The sequence below is a fragment of the Rutilus rutilus genome, assembly GCF_951802725.1.
Source record: "Rutilus rutilus genome assembly, chromosome: 1".
NCBI classification, from domain to species: domain Eukaryota; kingdom Metazoa; phylum Chordata; class Actinopteri; order Cypriniformes; family Leuciscidae; genus Rutilus; species Rutilus rutilus.
This window is the reverse complement of record NC_140209.1, coordinates 72,515,635-72,536,893: the sequence shown is the minus strand read 5'-3', so window position 1 is coordinate 72,536,893 and position 21,259 is coordinate 72,515,635. Positions and strand designations below refer to the sequence as shown.

Genomic DNA, 21,259 nt, shown 5'->3' with positions numbered 1-21,259 from the left:
TCTGGCGGCAGATAAATATTTTTTCTGCTGGCTTCTCCGAGCTCGCGGCCAGCTTTCTCACATACAGAAAGCGAACCCGTATCTCGCAGGATGGTGCTTGAGTATTTATGAGCGTCTAAGCTTATGAGCCATCAAAGCTTCTCGCTCTATCAGTTTCCTATAACACCGTTGGTGTTATACGTGTAGAAAATGTGCCCACTCCCACGTGCTCACTGCTACACACAAACACGGTCTCCCCGGTAACGTCCACAGAGCGCACTCTCTTAAAGCGGTCACACGCCGCTTGAGTACTAAGTGTAGGAAATGTGCCCACAACTCTGTGCTCACACCTACCCGTTGCTCGCTCTGCCACTCAGTTACCCCGGGTTGCAGATCCTCTAAAGCTCACCAACATTCCAGCTCTAGCCGAAGATAAGTGTAGAAAATGTGCCCACTCTCATGTGCTCACTGCTTCACACAAACATGGTCCCCATGGTAACGCGCTCAGAGCGCTCTCTCTTAAAGCGGACACGCGCCGCTCGAGTACTAAGTGTAGTAAATGTGCCCACAACTCTGTGCTCACACATACCCGCTGCTCGCTCTGCCATTCAGTTACCTCGGGTTACAGACCCTCTAAAGCCCCGAAACACTCCGGCTCCGGCCGAGGGTGTCATAAGTGTAGAAATGTGCCCACTCCCATGTGCTCACTGCCTCGCACAAACACGGTCCCCATGGTTACGCGCTCAGAGCGCTCTCTCATAGGCGGACACTCGCCGCTCGAGTATTAAGTGTAGTAAATGTGCCCACAACTCTGTGCTCACACCTACCCGCTGCTCGAGTTGCAACGGCTCAGGCCGAGGGGATACTAAGTATAGAAAATGTGCCCACTCCCATGTGTTCACTGCTTCACACAACATGGTTCCCATGGTAATGCGCTCAGAGCGCTTTTCTCATAAAGCGGAAACACGCCGCTCGAGTATTAAGTGTAGTAAATGTGCCCACAACTCTGTGCTCACACCTACTCGCTGCTCGCTCTGCCATACGGTTACCCCGGGTTACAGACCCTCTAAAGCTTCCAAAACACTGGCCGTGTTATAAGTGTAAACCCTGCGCCCGCTCACGAGCACGCGCACTCACTTTCAGACACTATATCCCCCACGCCGCTCTCGCGCCAGGGGTGTTTGACAGCAAAACGCACTCCATCCTTCAGGACCGAGCTACTGAACGCTGTACAGCCGGCCAATACTGTTTATCAGCCCCCGTGTTCGAGCACCGGCGGCGCGCGCGCCGCCCCATCCTCTCTGATACAGGTTCTCCATCCCGCGCAGCGCGGCGATCTGAACCCAGAGACCATTCGACCCCTAGCTATGCGTGCAAAAGCATGGGAAGCTATTCAGGGCGCGTCAGAATGGGTGTTGAACACTACAAAACACGGCTATTCGCCTCAATTCGCTCGTCGCCCCCCGCGCTTCTAGTGCAGACGGAGACGAAAGTGGGTTTAGAAGCAGCAAACCTGCTTCGAGCAGAAATAGCGAAGCTGCTGCGCAAAGGGGCCATAGAACAGGTTCATCCTTCCTTGAGCGAGTCAGGCTTTTACAGCCGTTACTTCCTCGTTCCCAAGAAGGACGGAGCATTAAGACCTATTTCAGATCTGAGACATCTGAACACGGCTCTCATGAGACGGCCGTTCAAGATGATTACAACCAGACAGATCCTTGCGCAGATCCGCCCAGGAGACTGGTTTATCTCTCTCGATCTGAAAGACGTGTATTTCCAGATCCAGATAACCCCCCGTCACAGGCCATTCTTGAGATTCGCCTTCGACGGTCGAGCTTATCAATACACAGTCCTGCCGTTCGGCCTGTCTTTAGCACACCGTACATTAACGAAATGCATGGACACGGCTCTCGCGCCCCTGAAAAGTCAGGGAATGCGAATTCTGAACTATCTGGACGACTGGCTTGTTCTAGCGCAGTCAGAGACAGAACTTGTGTCTCACAGAACAGCGCTTCTCAGCCATCTGGAAGGTCTGGGTCTAGCGGTCAGTTGGACCAAGAGCTCGCTCTCGCCCCGTCAGTCAATTTCCTTTCTCGGAATAGAACTGGACTCGGTGGCGATGACGGCCAGATTGTCGGAGCAGCGCGCGCGCCGCTTCCGGCGCCTCGCCGCATCCTTCAAAGAAGGCAATCGGGTTCCTCTGAAAGCATTTCAGCGCATCCTGGGGCATATGGCCTCAGCTGCAGCAGTGCTTCAGCTGGGTTTACTGCGCATGCGCCCGCTTCAACGCTGGCTAAGAGCGCGCGTATCCCATCGAGCCTGGGCGACCGGTGGCTCGCTAATCAGAGTGACTCAGGGCTGTGTCTCAGCCCTGCAGCCCTGGCTAGCAGCTGAATGGTATCACACTGGAGTGATTATGGGAGTGATTTCACACCGGAAAGTTGTCTCAACAGACGCGTCCAACCTAGGTTGGGGAGCGCTCTTCGAAGGCAGACCGGTCTATGGCCGCTGGTCAGACCAAGAGAATCTCCTACACATAAACTGTCTAGAGATGCTCGCGGTCGAGAAAGCGCTCATGCACTTCCTCCTATTCCTCCATGGTCACCATGTTCTAGTCCGCACGGACAACACATCAGTAGTGGCCTATGTGAACCACCAGGGCGGTGTCAGATCAAAAAAAAAAAAAAAAAAAAGCTCTGCGCCCTGACGGAACGCCTCCTCGTATGGGCTCAGCACTCTCGGCGCTCTCTGAGAGCATCGCATGTGCCTGGCCATCTGAACGAGGGCCCCGACAGACTGTCCAGGGATAACGTTCCCCTGGGGGGTGGTCTCTACACCTCCAAACAGTCCAGTCGCTGTGGCGCCGCTTTGGCAGAGCGAAAGTCGACCTCTTTGCGTCAAAAGACAACGCACACTGCCCAGTATTCTTTTCAAGAGCGAGGACGCGCTGGCCCAGACGTGGCCCAGCGGCCCGCTATATGCTTTTCCCCCGGTCTCTCTGCTGCCTCAGGTCATCGAGAGAGCCAGGAAAGCGCGCCATACAGTGCTCCTCATAGCCCCGTTCTGGGAGAACCAAGCTTGGTTCCCGGAACTCATACAATTGGCAGATTCAGCCCCTTGGCCGATCCCGGAGCGGAGAGACCTTCTCTCTCAAGCCCGCGGCTCGATTTGGTATCCCCACCCAGAGCGCTGGTCTCTGCATGCGTGGAGCCTCAACAATTACATGCTGATTTACCAGAAGGGGTGATGAACACGATCATACAATCTAGAGCTCCCTCCACGAGGCGGCTCTACACGTCTAAATGGTCGGTGTTTAACAAATGGTGCACTGCCAGAGGGCTCGATCCACAGACATGTGGGGTCTCGCAAGTATTGTGCTTCCTTCAAGAGCTACTGGACGCGGGCAGGTCCCCCTCCACGCTCAAAGTCTATGTCGACTCAGGCAGGGAAGGCTGAAGGCGGCGAAGCGGCCGGCGTCCTCAGGCTGAAGTCATTGGGAAGGAACGAGTTTGTCATCCGCTTCCTTAGAGGAGCGAGAAGGATGAACCCCCCGCGACCCCCTTCGGTTCCTATGTGGGATCTTTCACTGGTCTTAGACGCCCTGAAAGCACATCCCTTTGAACCCCTGGAAACTGTGGATATGAAATACCTCACGCTCAAAACCGTTTATCTGATAGCACTGTCTTCAGTAAAACGTGTGGGAGACCTTCACGCGTTATCCACTAACGCTGCGTGCCTCGAGTTCGGACCCAATGACTCTAAAGTTATTCTCAGACCAAGGCATGGGTATGTCCCCAAAATTTTGGGCACTCCCTCCAGAGCGCAGGTCATTTCCCTTTCAGCCCTGCCGTATGCTGGCTGCGAGGCAGATAGTAATCTCCTCTGCCCAGTTAGGGCGCTGAGAAGCTATATTTCACGCTCCGCCGCCTTCAGGCGTTCAGAGCAGCTCTTTGTTTCGTTTGGTGGGCGCACCAAGGGTCTCGCCGCCTCGAAACACACCCTATCCAGATGGATAGTTGACGCTATCGCAGCTGCTTACGCATCTAAAAACCTGCAGTGCCCTTTGGGCATTCGGGCGCACTCCACCAGAGGCATGGCCTCATCGTGGGCGTGGTCCAGTGGGATTCCCATTCATAACATTTGTGCAGTGGCAGGCTGGGCCTCCCCTTCCACATTTGTTAGGTTTTACAACCTGGAAGTTCCCGCTTTGCAGGCCAAAGTGTTATCAGTCTAGTCTCGCGTAGCCAGCCCACTGTCTGTGCGCGGGCTATGTTGCTATTTAGCTGTACTGGTTGAGCTGCACTATGTGGAAGTATCAGTTGGACCGGCTGTGCCGCTCCCTGTCCCATATTATGTGCTTGTGTACTGTGGTATCTCGGCCGCCCAGCTCCGCTTCGCGTTCCCTGGGCTCTCCATGGGATTCATTCAGGATGCTGGGCGCGCGCACGGCGTTGACAAGGGTGTTCCCGCAGCGTAAGCTAGCTTACGCAATACGAGAGAACCTCTCGTAAGAGAACGTACTCGGTTACTAACGTAACCTCTGTTCTCTCTAGAGAGGGAACGAGTATTGCGTAACCCGCCGTGCTCTCGCCACGAGCTCATTTCGCTTCATGCGACAGAAACCAGCGAAGCAGCCTCTGTTCCTTGCTTATATACGCTAAGCCACACCCCTAATGACGGGCTGTGACGCATTAAGCGCGCCAAGCGCGCTCATTGGACGTGACGTCACGCGCAAGGCTCAGCCATAGGCTGCTGCAGTTGCCGCAGAGCAGCCAATGGGCACGCGATTCGCCTGCCCTAGGTCTGCAGGCTGCCGCACTGCGTTGACAAGATTTAGAAAATTAAGGATAATTTTTGGCTTCAGTATCTCGAGAAAGGAGACTTTCCCGCAGCGTAAGCTAGCTTACGCAATACTCGTTCCCTCTCTAGAGAGAACAGAGGTTACGTTAGTAACCGAGTACGTTTTCTAATAGGAATTATTACAGCTTCTTTCCAATTCTTAGGTAACGTCCCTTCTTCCCATACCCTGTTGTAAAACTCTAGAATGACTTTAAGAGATTCTTCACTTAACTTTTTTAACATTACATAGCTAATTCCATCCTGTCCTGGAGTTGACGCTTTTGTATTTTTTAAAGGTGCTGTATCTAGCTTTTTGACCAAAACGAATCCTTTTTTTATTGCCTGTGTGTGAAGGGGTTGTAATCTCTCATTAAAATTATCCACTTTGCGGGTTTTGCTATTACCTCTGAAAGCAAGTATTCTTATTTTTATGTGAAGGTCCCGGGTCGGATTTACCGCCAGTGACGTCACCTGCATGCGCGCTCCCGAGCCTCTCGCCTCGTCTAGCCTACTGACTTTGCACTCAACAGTGACGACACTGCAACTTATGACATGGACTTATGCAACTTATGACATGTCTGATATAACACTAGAAACGACCTGCGCCCAGGAAAACACCGACATCAACACAAACTCCACATATTGATAAAAAAAAAAAAAAGTCTTTAGCACACAGCAGAGACAGAACTTGTGTCTCACAGAACAGCGCTTCTCAGCCATCTGGAAGGTCTGGGTCTAGCGGTCAGTTGGACCAAGAGCTCGCTCTCGCCCCGTCAGTCAATTTCCTTTCTCGGAATAGAACTGGACTCGGTGGCGATGACGGCCAGATTGTCGCCACACTGCTGAAGCTCGTAAGGCCAGACGTGAATCGGATGAACTTCGGGTGAAAAACACGGATCAACATCGGCAGGGCATTTGAATCATGGAGAAACCTTATCTACAAACCTAGAATGTACATTTCCTGAAGAAAATGTGAAGTAGTGCTTGCAGTGGCAAAATTCGTCACGGTTGATAAGGTTCCATACTTATCATGGTAACATTACGAGCATGGAGCATTAGTTCAACGTCAAGCTGATAAAAGTAGCCTATTATTGTAACGTTGCAGTGGGAGTTTACCTGAGTTTCCAGCATGTTGTGGGATGCTTTGTGTGTTGCGTCTCAGTCTGGCCGGTACACACAGTGCTATGGCGGGTAGATCATGCCTTTTCTAAGTCTACCCTGAAGAAGGCGAAGGAGCAGTCTACCCTTCCGTCGCCATCAGTCCGTGTCTATTTTTGAATGGGATTGATAGAGACGTCAGACGACAGACCGGCGGCGACGTCACGGCGGCGTCACAGTAGTAACGTATACCTTACGGTGACGTGGCGACGGCGTATGTGAGAAATGTATAAAAAAATCATAACGTCTGAACCAGGCACGTCGCCTAATAAGACGCCTGATACACACGTCATCCCAATATGTGACCCGATCTGGCGAAATGAGTCGGAAGTCGCAACGTTCCATTTTAAGATATGGGCCGTTTATGTGGAAAAACAATGAAATAATATTTTTTATTTTATTTATTTTTTTGTGCTAAATTTCAAAGAACAGACATTCAAAAATAATCTCCTAAAGTTTCGTAGTCCAGATAATTGAGTAAAGGTATTTAAATGACTATTAAAGTTTACAACGTTTTACTAAATTTGCTGGAAATGAATATTGCTTTTCTCAACTCCTCTCGTCACCTCTGAGCATTTCCCGGGTATCCCCTGAAACGTCTCTGCTCTCCAAATATGGTGTTACACGTTGTATAGAACCAATCAAAAAGCTTAGAAATGTACACAAACGCTGATTATTTGTCAATGGGAAGCCCCATTTCGACTGACCGGCACGCGATTGGTCCAGCCATCCTCCTGTCAGACTCGCGGCGCTCTGTGTAAACAAGCTAGCAAATCTCCTCAGAAAGATTAAATATTATTAATTTGAGAAATGTCGCTGTCAAAAGAGAGCAAAGTCGCCAAAAAGTCGCCAAAAGCGTTGAACTCACTTGAGGCTTCTAACCTAAGCTCTGCTGCTGGTCATCAAGAGTGGCTAAGGCTAGTCAGTGATTGTTTTGGATCTGGAGACGTGTCATCCTCTGATGATTTATCGTGTATGGATGTGAGTGAGTGCAATTATTCTGTGAGTGTATTTATCTGCAAGGAGAATCCATTACAATGTGTTTGATTTATTTTAACCCAATATTTAACTGTTGGTATATCCGTTATGAATATGTTACACTGTTATTGTCAACTAGCCTACACAAAGATATGATTGCATAGGCTAACATTATTTGTTCTCGGTTTCCTTGTCTCTCTGCCTCTCTCACTTTCTCTCTCTCACTCACACACACACACACACACACACACACACACACACACACACACACACACACACACACACACACACACACACACACACACACACACACACACACACACACACAGACACACACACACACACACACACCCTCTCAAGCAAAACTGTAGCACCTCTGTTCAATCTTTCTGATTTTAGTAAATGTTTGTAAAAGTGCCTTTTAAATTATTTATTCAAATAAAAACTTTAAAATAATTTGAGCTTCAGCCTGGCATAATAGCATATATTAATTTGGTCAAATTAAGCTGTACAATAAATAGTTCATCCCATTAAATGCAATGGATTTTGAAAGATATCAACAAAAAACGGGCAAAAAACTTTAAAAGCGATTTTCTCAGGTTTTCAATTGGAAAAAGAGGGCAGACGACCATAATTCAAATGTGTATATATTTACAACCATTCAAGGTATGACTTTGACTAGGATATCATTTGAAAGCTTATGGTCTCCTCTTTCCAGTAATACCAAAATATCAGTTTTGAAATTTGGGTCACTGTGACTCATTTTGCTGGATCAGGTCACATATAATGTTATTTTTCCCATGTTGATAACGAAAAGTGAATAGCATGAGTAAGATTGGATTTGCAATAGGCTATAGGCCTATCGGGAGACATGATTTTTGTTTTGTTTTGTAGGAAGCTTTTCTTTAAAGTTAATTTTTGTTTAATATTAAAGCCTATCTTAATTTTAAATTTGTCATCACCCAATTGCATGGATTTAATAAAAAAGAAGCGAATATTCCATAAACAGGCTCTAACTTGTTGGTCTTTCTACAGCAGTGTTTCAATAAATGGTCTATCTTTTCTAGACAGAAAAGTTAACAACAAAGTAATAAAAAATCTTTTATTTGCAAAATCTATCCATGCCTCCAGATACAAATGGTCCCCCTTGTATGAAAATATTCATTGGAATAGAGCATGGAGTAACCCACATACATTTTTAATTACAAACAAAGTAAAATAAATATCATTTAAAATTATTTACCATTATTACCCCTGTAACAAGATTATCTCTAAATTTATACCGTAGACGAAAAATGCAGCTTTTGCTTTATGGAAACGGAAACGTTAGACCATTTATTCTATAATTGCTCACAGCTCTTCTCTGTGGAATGATATAGCCAATGTTTCATTAATGGACAACTTGGCTCAAACATAGCCTACATTTATCTAATTTTGATATCTTCTTTTAATTTTCTGACTCAAATTTCTCTGTACAATATATAGTCAACTTAATAATTTTGCTTGGAAAATTCTTTATTCATAAATCGAAGTTTATGAAAAACTACGGTGACGCATTGCTGCCACATAGGCCTACATATAATTTTTTCCACTCAATTATGTCGTAATAACGAGATCTTATTTCATTAAAACGACATATTTTCTTGGCCTTATAAGGACGTGTGTAGTCATGTAGGCTACAAAATATGCCTTTATCCACATAAAATTGATAGCCCATGTCTTTATCATACGTTCAAAAAGCTGAAGAAATAACAGCCCCCAACGGACATTCATGTTAAATGATCAAATTCTGTACACACCTTATTAATAGCAGATGAGCCCAGAATACGAACATTGTGTTTAATTGCATATTAGGCTAAGCATTTTCCTCCCATAGAAAACCCTTATAATAAAGAAAAAGCTTAATGTGGCTTAATAGGCTACTTCAGTGATAAAGATCAAATGCTGTACACACCTTATTAATAAACCATACTATCCTACAGAAAAGCAGATGAGCCCAGAATATGAACGCAATGCATTTAATTATGCGTTAAGCGTTTTCCGATAGAAACCCTTTATTATAAAGAAAATAAAGGTGGCTCTTAACGTGTCTTTCTATGGGAGGATGGCATTGCGGTGCACAGCAAATCCTTTAAATGGTATTCAATGCAAAACAAAAATGAAAAATAAAAGTAGCCAATAAAATAAACAAATTATTGTGGCATTAATTAGCCCACAAACAATATTTATTTTAAAGACTAAACGAATTTGTTTAAAGAAAAACACCAGCGTCGGGCATTTATCTGTAGCGTATAGGCTAAGTGTTTCAGTCGTCCTTTTCAAACTGGCGCAATAAAACGCAACAGAATTTGATTTGTTAAACATGAAGAGGACTTATCAGTCTGGCATGGCCGCTCGCTCTAACGTTAACCTAGATAAATGTTCGCTATTATTGAGCGCATATCCGAGTGTTTGTGCGGAGTGTGGAGCGCGCACTGCATGACGGCGCCGGTGCCATCACTCGCATTTTCCTATCAACAGTGGAAACAACTTAAATACTCCATAATTTCTGGTCATACAGAAAAGAATAATACATCAGTCGCAACTACTTTTATTTGTGTAAACTCTCAACAACAAGAAAACGTTGTGCTTTTGTAAAATAAAATAAAACGAACAGGGCGCGCTTTCATGATCTCCGTGAATTGGAGCGCGTCTCAAAAATGAACTGAAAAACAGTGTATAGACAAGCCTCACAGACATGAGAAATATAACTATCTATATAAAGTTTATAAAAAATAAATAAAAATTTTATCCACCAACGAAAAAAAATCCAATCGAAAGCAAATAGCCTACGGTATACCATCTGATTATGTGATCCTGTCCGTATGAAAGGCGCATCTCTAGAGGCTAAATTACAGCGGAGATGTAGATATGTTTGCAGGCAGCCTACACTGATTTAGAAAAGACTAGTTCATTAATAAACAATTAAAATGCTTCATTATTTTTTTCAGACACATTTATTATATCATTAGCCTACTTTTGCCGGTGCTTTGCGGCAAGTTTTATGCGCTTGAGCGCGGAATAGCCATATATACACCCAGGATTGAATATAAATGTGCGATTAGTCCTAATTGCTTAAATAAATTACTACTAGTCTAGAAAAATCCTTTAGTCTATGGCAACTCTAATCAATAGCCTACATTTAATATTTGACATTATTTAATTAGTAATTAGTATCCAGCTCTTTACATTAAATTAGTTGAGTTAGCATAATTAGTTAATGAACAAATAAAATAATAAAATAAAGTATAAATTATACTACCGGTAACCATATATTTCTATATAGCATTGCTTATTCCACCACACAAAGGACTGTTTATAAGGTGACAATCCGTTATACATGTGAAGATTGTATTGTATTGTATCTTCTGTTATAAAGATGAAGATTGACATTTTGTTAATTAAACAAAATAAGAACACAATGTTGTAAAAAATAAACAACTTAGGCTATGTTCTGTTAGATGTGTTTTGACTACTTTTTGTTTAATTATATCTCTAGGTATAATGAAGATATAGCCTATTAACAAAAATAAATCTTAGGCTATATATAATATATTACATAAAAAAACGTATAGGCCTATATAAAATATATTTTAAAAAAGGGCCTCATTGTTTCATTTTGCCTGATTGGGGGCTGCTATTCGCTTAAGCTTTTTGAACGTAGAAGTGTGATAAAGGCGCGATAGGCTGTCAATTTTATGTGGATAAAGGCATATTTTGTACATGACTACACATGTCCTTATAAAGGCAAAAAAAGATGTCGTTTTTAACGACATCTCGTTATTACGAGAAAAATATGTCGTTTTTACGACATAAGATCACGTTATTACGATAAAAGATGACGTTAAAACGACATAAGATCTCGTTATTACAACATAATTGAGGGGGGAAAATAATATGTATGTGGCAGCAGCTATGCGTCACCGTAGTACTGGGGTGCGTTCTCCGAAACTACCTTAACGCTACGTCGTTCTTAAGTTGTACCTTAAGAAGTACCTTATCGTTAATACGTGGTTTCCGAAACCTTCTTAGTTAAGTATACCTTCTGTAAGTCATACGTTCGTAAGGTTGGTCTGGAGCGCTCTTAGCTATACCTTATCGCTGCTGACGGTTCATACCGCTAGTGGCCACCACTACGCAAAAAGCTTTTTTACATCGCAGTTTAATTACACATAGAAAATTTTATATGAACATTTAATATAAAATCTGATTTAGTATTAAAATTACATTTTTACTTTACTTTAAAATTTTACACATAAAATACTTAAATTGTTATAGCCTACACCCAGTGTAAGTGTTTTCATTATTAAAGTTTCCATACACTAATGGTTGTTAGCTTTTTTAATTACTATCCTAAGGCACATCAGCTGGCGAACCATTTGACAGAAAAGGCTTAGGAGTCTATAAAGAAAGATGAGTTTACACAAACTTTATAGTTTTAAATCAAAGACGGCGCCGTCCGCGGAGCCAGTTAGTGTATGTCAACTACATGGCTGGTGGATAATCAGCATACGTTGTGGAGAACATTAACACATTTATGGCCGTAAGGGTTTGGGATTGCACACTTGCTAAATTATAAACACATACTCATATTTATTTCTGCATGTACATATTTCAATGAGCCCCGATAAATGCAGCTTGTACTATTTCTTTATAAAGAACATTGTTTTCTCAATACTTTACCTATACCGCTGTGAAGGAAAGAGCGCACAATCGATCATCGAGGCATCGATATCAACCTATTCAGCGCCTCCACCATGGACAGCGCCTGCTAAGGTCGAACTTAAGAAGGTTTACCTTAAGCAACATCCTAAGGTATAGTTCGGAGAACACATGTAGGAAAGGTATACCTGTAGTTAAGGTGTACCTTTTGAGTCTTCGTAGCGCGCTAAGAGACAACGTCATCGGAGAACGCACCCCTGCTCTTGATGTAAAGTGTAACAATTATCGTCAGCCCTCTTGCGCCCTCTGTTGGCATTTGTACATAATATACATATGTTCATTGTTTATATATTTTTTCATGTATTTTAAAAGTGTTGTTAAATAAAATAAAATAATTAATTACTTTTAATACCCTACTTTATTTGAACCAATTATATTGCCTCATTTGTAATATGTATATAAGTCATACTAAGGCTATTGTTCACTTCAGATCTATCTTTATGACCAAAAAATATATAAATAAAATAGTCGACACTGACAGCCCTAGTTTTGAACATTTGAACATGAACCTACATTGTTTTGCATTTTGTGACTAAAAGACTATTTCCCTGTCTTATATTTTTTCATTGTTGATTTCTTGAAAATAATAGGCTATTAAAATACTTTCTTGTCACCTTCTCCTGTAAACAATATCGTGAATAGTTTCATATTGTGTATTCGCCCATTATGGTCAACTGTGTAAATTAAAATTATTACCACCTTCAAAAGTAAAAACTCAGAATGACACATTCCAGAATATTATGTTTATAGATTACAATTAATGAATTTATCTGTTCAACTTTAAAGTTGTTGTTAATAATTGTGCAAAAAGTTGTGACTTTGATGGTGTATAATTTGCATAGTCCTCATATCCAGTAGAAAGTGGGTGAATTATTTAAAAAAAAAAAATACTATGTTCGTAAACCATTCAGAGATGACATTAATGACATACACAACTTTGTATACAATACAAAATTTGTATCAATGATATTTTCAATGTCATCAGAATACAAGAAAAGAATGATTGATTAGAAAGATAACAAAGGAAAGATAAGAAAAGCTAGGGGGAAAAATAGATATTATTTTATTGTGATGCGACGTTGGAGTCACACGTTGGTGTCACGCGTCTGCGGTAAGTTATCCGTGGCACTATCCACTCGTCATACAGTGCTCGCTCATAAATTCGAGCACGCGCTTGTAAACTTATTGGTTGCAATCTGAAACATCACCGCTAGAGGCCGCTAAAAACTACATACAGCTCCTTTAATGCCCTCTTTAATTCTGAATATGAAAAAGGCACATCTAGAATACTATTTGTTACTCTTTTTTTCCCTAAAATAAATGGATGTTCTTTTAATAACTTCTCCCTCATTTTCTTACATTCCTTCATCAAATTATTCGAACTATTTATTTTTGAAAATTATTTTCTAAACATTTCTGCTTTATCCTCATCACTTATTGCTATTTCTTCCCCACTACTTAACACAGGATACTCATATTCTCTTCTAATGCCACTCATCTTTTTAATCATACTCCATACTTCCCCAATTGGAGTATTTTTCCCAATTTCTTCACAATATGCTCTCCAATATTCTTTCTTCACTTCCCTTATTGTTCTTCTAGTTTCTGCTTGTGCCTTTTTATATATTATCATGTTTTCCCAATTGTGAGTTTTCCTTTTAAATGCTTTCCTTTTCCTCTTAACTGCTATTGCACACTCCTCATTCCACCATGGAACTATTTTCCCCTCCCTCTTTCCTTTGTTTTTCGGAATGCATTCTCTAGCAGCACTCTGTATCACTGATATTATTTCTGTATATATTTTTTCAATTATTATTCTTTCATTCATCTTGATCATTTTCAATCCTTCCTCACATATTCTTTCAAATTTTTCCCAGTCTGCTTTCTCATATTTCCACTTTCCTGTATTTACTTTCTTTATCTTCCTTATCTCATTATTTACAATTGTACTTAATATTGGAAAATGATCACTACCCACTGTACAATTTAATACCTCCCAATTTATTATTCCCCCTAATTCATTAGAAACAATAGTTAGATCAATTGCTGATTCCCTCCCTAAATTTACATCCATACGAGTTTTTGTTCCATCATTTATACAAACTAAATTCTCCTTTTCCATCACCTCTTCAATGACCATACCATTTGTATCTGTCAATAAACCTCCCCATAAAGTATTATGGGCATTAAAATCCCCACACCATATTACTCTATTTTCTCTTAATCCTTTTATTGCTCCCATACTTTCTTGTGTTATTTTTTTTACACAGATTATAAAAGTTTATTATAACATAATTCTTATTTCCAACCAATATTCTACTACTATATATTCCATCGTTTCCCCTTTCTCCAAAACTCTATATGGTATTCCCTCTTTTACAAAACTGACACATCCTCCTCCTTTTCCTTCTTCCCGATCTCTTCTCACACTTATGTATCCTTTTAAAACAAATTCTAATCTAGGATTCAACCATGACTCTTGAATACATATCACATCTGGTTTATCTTTCATTTGGTTTATATACCCTTTAAATTATTGTCCATTAGCACACAGGCTTCTAGCATTCCATTGTAATAGAGCTAACATACTAGTCTACCCCTAATTCCTGACTTGACTGAGATTCTGTAAGGTTTTTCATTATGTCTTCACATTTCAATCCCTTTATATCTAGAAATATCTCTGCCGCCTTTACTATTATTTGTAACTTTTCTGTTCTCCTTTCTGTTTGCGCTGTACAATTAATTACTTCCACCATAAAGAGCACAAAATTTCTCTTAGTTACTATCATTGCATCCTCTGGTATTCTACCTTCATCCATTCTTCCTGTACCTTCATTTATTTTCCCATACTCCACTCTCTCAGTACCACTTTGTCTATATCTATCATTTACCGCTTTCACAGCTTCAGCATATGTCCCATTATTCTTTGACTTTACCTGTTGTACTTCCACAGCCTTTTTCCTCACCTCACAACCTCCATATGCCACATTGTGATTACCTCCACAGTTGCAACACTTCAATCCAACTCCCTCTCCACACTTCCCAAATTCATGCTCTCCTCCACAACGCGCACACCTCATTTTAGACTTACACACTAACGCAGTATGTCCATAACGTTGACAATTATAACACCTCAAAGGAGGGGCCATATACTGCCTTATCGGGTATCTGATATAACCCAACTTAATCCGATCTGGTACTTCATTTCCCTCCAATTTTAGACGTACTGACAAGCTATCCATTCTTCTACCTTCTCTGCTCATTTGTAGTCGGACTGCTTCTATGACCTTTGCCCCCTCTAGATTATCTTTTAATTCCTCCATTGTAACTCCTAACGGAATTCCATTTATTACTCCATACACCCATGACTCTTGTCCTACAATCTTGTAACTCATTACTATCTTTTTCCCAATTGTCTTTAATTTTATGGCTTTATTTTTTTGTTCCTCATTTCTACATGCTATCATTAAAGCTCCATCTTGTAGCACTTTTGCAAAGGCTATCTCTCCTACCAGCTTTTTCAGTTCATACGTCAACGTCAATGGATTAACTCCTAAAACTCCTACCTCTCCTTTAAACTTCAGTATTATCCTAAATTCCCTCTTGACATTATTGCCCTCATCCCCCTCTTCCTCACTAGCTATTGACCTTCTTTCCTGTTCTGGCCATATCCCAGCCTACCTCCATTTCAGCCTCCTCTTCACCTGTTTCTCCCATTCTTAGAGTCTCTGATCCATTCCCGGTTCAATTTCCTTGATTCCTTGTATTATACGTATTCTTTGACTTATTTGAATTGGCCACCATACACCGCCACTCAAAGTGTCAACAACCGCTCTCCAAGAAACAAGGCAACCCTATCCGGTGTCGTCATCACTCCCCCATCACTCCCCCATCACTCCCCCATCACTCCCCCATCACTCCCCCATCACTCCCCCATCACTCCCCCATCACTCCCCCATCACTCCCTCTCCCCCGGCCTCTACTGTATCTTTCAGACACACACTGACATAAATAATCAGCATATGAATCTCAACAATGGTGATGATAAAAGTGCAGTGCATGATGGGAGCCATCAATCAAAACTCATCAGTATCTCCCAGCATGCATAGCAGCATGAATAAATTATGATGAAGTGCCGTAATGTTTTATTTTATTATTACTATCTGCTTTTATTTTTTGCTGTTGTTTTTGTTGAGACTTTTTAGTAGCTTGTTTTGTGATGTTGTGAGTTTTATCTGATTATTTTGTTGATTGTCACCGTTGTTGAGATTCATACACTGATTCTTGATGTCTGTGTTGGAAACAACACCAAAGGTCAAAATTATTTTTGTACATTGTGTTTTTAAGGTTCTTCAGATTATCTGTTTGTCACTGATGGCTTGTATAGTGTAGAGTCACAGAGCTATTATACTATAAATGTATTAAACATTCCTCATACAACGAAAGATAAGACTCTTTATGAGATCAATGACTTCAAACTTTATTATTTTCAATAAAACTTTTGTGACAAATTGGTTTGTAATACAATATTTTTACAGTAAAGCACTTGCAACCAGGTGCCAGTTTTTTTTACTGTAAACTCTATTTCAATGCTGTGAAACCTAAAATATTTATACCGTATTTTTTAGGGTAAAGTACTGGCAACCACAGCTGCCATTTTTTACCGTAAACTTTAGCTCAGTGCCGTAAAACATAAATATTTCGACCGTATTTTTTACGGTAAAGTAATGGCAACCACAGCTGCCAGTTTTTTACCGTAAATTTTAATTCAATGCTGTAAAACATAAAAATTGCTACCATATTTTTTATGGTATGGTACGGAAAATGCAATGGTATGTTTTTTTTTACAGTGTACTTCCAAAATCCTTACATTTAACAGTATTTTACTCTAAAAATAGAAAAAAAGTTTGTTGAGACAAACTTTAAGTTGGCTTGAGAAAGCCGGACCAGAGAGTTTGAAGAAGTTTAAAGTAGTTAGAAGTTTTAAGTAGTTTGAAGTTTAAAGTAGTTTAAATTTTGATTGATAAATTAGTTAGAAAGAAAAAAATAGTTAGAAAGAAGGAAAGATTAGTTAGAAAGAAAAAGAAAGAAAGATTAGTTAGAAAGAAAGAGAAAGAAAGATTGATTAGTAAGAAAGAAAGAAAGAAAGATTGATTAGTTAGAAAGAAAGAAAGATAGAAAGAAAAAAAAGGAAAGAAAGAAAGATTAGTTAAAAAGATTAGTGAGAAAGAAAGAAAGATTAGTAAGAAAAAAAGAAAGATTAGCTAGAAAGAAAGAAAAAAGAAAGATTAAAGCTGCAAGCAGCGATGAAAGGGCCCTCGCACCCGTGCCATCGTCGCTCGGTGGCTTTAGGAAGACAGAGCATGGTTGGGCAATGTGCATTTAAGGAGGTATAGTAGTTGCTAGCATGTTTAGTATGTTTCTAGCATGCTTAGTACACAATAGTTATGTGGTTAGTTCTGCATTATTGTGTTAACCATGTCAGTTTTTGTTGCCAGTAGGTGGGGCTATGTCTATATCTGAATATTGCTATGTAGATGTGTTCAGTGCAGGACTTTTATCAAACATGTGAAGTTTGGGGCAGATTGGACATTGTATGCTTGAGTTACAACAACTTCCTTTAGCATTTCTAGCATGTTTTAGAACTTAGCTATGTGTTGCTAGCATGGTTCTTGCATGTTACATATTAAGTTTGGGGCAGATTGGACATTCCATGCCTGTGTTACAGCAAATTCCTATTTAATTGCAGCAATAGCATGCTTTAACACTTAGCTAAGTGTTTGCTAGCATGTTTTAGCATGTTTCTAGTATGTTGTTAGCATGTTTAGCACTTGCTGGCACTTTTTTATGTTATCAGGAGTCCACAACAGTGTTTAACATGTCACTTCCTGTTGCCAGCAGGTGGCGCTATGACTGTAACTGAATATGTGCATGGTCATGTGTTCAGGACAAAACGCTTATCAAAAGTGTGAAGTTTGGTGCAGATTGGACATTGCCTTCTTGAGTAACAACAACATCCTGTTTCATTGAATTAGCATGCTTTAGCACTTAGCTAAGTATTGCTACCATGTTTTAACATGTTTCTAGCATGTTTAGAAGTCAATGGCATTTTTAACATGTTGCTAGAACAGCATCAACGTGTTAAACATGACACTTCCTGTTACCAGTAGGTGGCGCTATTACTATAACTGACTATTCTCATGTAGATGTGTTCAGGCCATGACTCTTATCAAACGTGTGAAGTTTGGGGCAGATTGGACATTCCGTGCCTGTGTTACAGCAAATTCCTATTTAATTGCAGTAATAGCATGCTTTAGCACATAGTTAAGTGTTTGCTAGCATGTTTTAGCTTCTAGTATGTTGTTAGCATGTTTAGCACTTGCTGGCACTTTTTTATATGTTATCAGGAGTCCACAACAGTGTTTAACATGTCACTTCCTGTTGCCAGCAGGTGGCGCTATAAATGTAACTGAATATGAGCATGGTCATGTGTTCAGGACAGAACGCTTATCAAAAGTGTGAAGTTTGGCGCAGATTGGACATTGCCTTCTTGAGTAACAACAACATCCTGTTTCATTGAATTAGCATGATTTAGCACTTAAGTATTGCTAGCATGTTTTAACTTGTTTCTAACATGTTTAGAACTCAATGGCATTTTTAACATGTTGCTAGAACAGCATCAACGTGTTAAACATGTCATGTTGAAAAATTAAGCTGAATACTTGTTTTTAGTTTTGTTGAAAAAATAAAAAGACGAAAAAGGAAGTGTTTTCTCGTTTTTCTACTTTCAATATTAAATCAAAAAATGAATGAACACACGACACGGTCCGTGTACTTTTGCGTCCATTCGTTTTTCTTTTTTTAACAACTATATAAAAAAACAAAAAATGTGCTTTTCTTTATATTTGTTTTCAAGTTAATGGAGAGATTTTCAAAGTAAATTTTCTTATTTAAAATTATTTTATAAATGAAAATCAAATGATTGGTATACAACTATTTTTTCAGTTTTACAAAAATGCAATTTTTGATTCTTGCATTTTATTTGAGTTGACCCGGAACATTTATTTGATGACCTTTTCGTCGTCACGTTGATTACGTTTAAGGTGAACCGCTACACGTGCAGGATTAGTTCAGCAAAAAGATGGACCAGTACGTTCTTTTTAAAGGAAGCAAAAGGGTAACGTTGAAGGACGATGACATGAGCGCGGAGAAGATAGGTCGAATTTTTCAGGTGAGTACAAACATCAGTATTATTAGTTTACAGAGAAAAAACACATGATCTTCGAAATGCACGGTAACTTTTTTCTTTCTGCTTTATTACTAACGTTACATGTTTCAAACTAGCTTTACAGTAAAAAATCAATAAGAGAAAATTAGCTAATCAATGCTGGATAGATAAATGTAAGCAAACAGTGTCGATACTGGCAAAGTGTAATCAATTATGAAATGAAAACAATTCGGCCATAAATCAGTCATAAAGACAGTGGTGTTATCACATGGAGTTGTGGTTATTAACCTTGACCTTGCTATTGTTTTTAAGGTTTCATCGCAGACTCTGTATTTGACAGATGATTCGAATATAGCAATTTTCCCGGCACAGTCGGGTTACTTCAGTGCCCTAGACTTAACTGCACGTGGGCATTATGAGGTCCATGGGGATGAAGTGGAGAAAGGGGTTCTCACCCCAGGGACACCCCTCTCAACCCCAACAGCCTCCCAGCGTTTCTCCTTTACACGCAATACTCCACCCTCTGCAGTTGCTGGTTCACCTGCGGCGGCTGTTGCAGGACCCCCGAAAGCCGCCATGACTCGATCATTTCAGAGGTAACTTATCGTTATTTTATTTATGCATGTTATGTTAGAAAGATTCTCAGTAAAGCTTTGAAAAACAGCTATATTTCATTTATATTGATAATTTTCACAGTCAAAAGACACTACTATTTTATTTTAGACACTACTATTTGTATCATGGGCACCAAAATGTCGAAAAGCACACAGGTTCAGTTGGCTCCATGTTGCATAATTTATTAACAAAAACACCTAAAAATTTAGTGATTTATACTTTAGTTTGTGTGTGTGTGTGTGTGTGTGTGTGTGTGTGTGTGTGTGTGTGTGTGTGTGTGTGTGTGTGTGTGAAAGAGAAATTAAATTCTGAATTTGTCATGTGCATAATGTCTCCAGATCCATTTACATAGCTGATTTAGTAAACGGCAAACTGAGGCCAAACAGGATGGTGGTAGTTCGTTTCATGGAATGTGAGGCTACAGTACATGGCATTATTGGGAAAGTTCAAGATGCTCTTGGCAGTTATGATCCTGTAATTCTCACCGATGCCCAGGGCAATGAGATACTTGACTCTGAAGGAACTAAAGGTGCATATTTGTCAATTTGTTTGCATTTTTAATCTGCTTTAAACATCAAAAGCAATATGACAATTTTTCATGGCATGTCACCTCCACGTACTCAGGATCCATCTACTGGAAGCAAAATGCCCGCAAGGTATTTGCCATTGCAGAGCACGACTTCACAGAATTTCAAGGCAGCAAGAGGAAAAGAAGGTACAGAATTAGTATTTGTGAGTAAATATTTTTTTCAAATGCACAAGTCAATTCTAATTTATTTTAAACTAAATTTAGCTCAAGTCGGAAAGATGATGAAACATCAAGTCTACAAGATGTCTATGATAAGATAGAAGAAGTGGTGCTGGCGTCACAGGGCCTTCAGCAAGTTATCTCAACTATCAAAAAGCTTTCTGAGCTGTCCAGTCAAACACCTGCCAAAACCTTGACTGAAGTCCAAACAGAGAAAATAAAAGCAGCTTTCACTTGCATAGTCTGCAAAGGTAAGAGGTTAACCATATCTTTATAAACTGATGGAAGGGTTTGGATGTATTCACTTTAAAATGAGGGACAGAATCCGCTTGCATTTCATAAAAAAAATTAATTTGCTTTCTGAAAATGAATAAAAATCACAAAAGAGTTTATAACAATATGAATAATTATTTTGGGGCTTTGATAGCATGAGATAATCATTATTTGTGTTTATGGGGTGGTTTCCCAGACAGGGCTTATCCTAGTCCCAGAAAATGCATGTTTGAGCTGCCTAAATTTAAAAACATCTTGTAATTGTATGTCTTAACATATATCAATGCCAACTAAGGCCTAGTCCTGGATTAATCTAAACCCTTTCCAGGAATTGGAAACTGCCCCTTTATGTACCTTTTTCCAGGTAGTTGGATAATAAAGTTTGCCTTTTTTAAACACCCCATCTCTGCACAATAACTGTTTTTTTTTTTTTTTTTTTTAACATTTTGTTTTTTAGGACCCATTGATCAACCAGTATTTGCCACCTGCTGTAGAAGCCTGATCGGATGCAAACTTCGTGTTGATCAATGGATGGCTACTTCATCACAGTGCTTAAAATGCAGAGAGGAAGCTCTTAGCAACCACATCTTTCTTGCAGCAGGTCTCTCTGAAGCTTTGTTAGCTCTTGGTGACATCATTAGGGTAGAGTAGGCCTACATTACCCAGGAAAAAATGTTTAGCTG

The 21,259-nt window shown here is 40.4% G+C and overlaps 2 protein-coding genes across 2 annotated transcripts in view; one reads left to right on the top strand and one right to left on the bottom strand.

The window, feature by feature from the left end:
- LOC311305794 (uncharacterized protein) overlaps positions 1-21,259 on the bottom strand; it is a 1,216,100-nt gene that overhangs the window by 670,272 nt on the left and 524,569 nt on the right. The window lies entirely within an intron of this gene.
- On the top strand, positions 19,426-21,259 carry LOC311305595 (uncharacterized protein). Its single transcript, XM_084433401.1, has 5 exons — positions 19,426-19,536; positions 19,894-20,084; positions 20,180-20,270; positions 20,349-20,554; positions 21,034-21,259. Exons 1-5 carry the CDS (start codon positions 19,517-19,519, stop codon positions 21,225-21,227), a joined length of 702 nt encoding a protein of 233 aa, XP_084289527.1. The 5' UTR covers positions 19,426-19,516; the 3' UTR covers positions 21,228-21,259.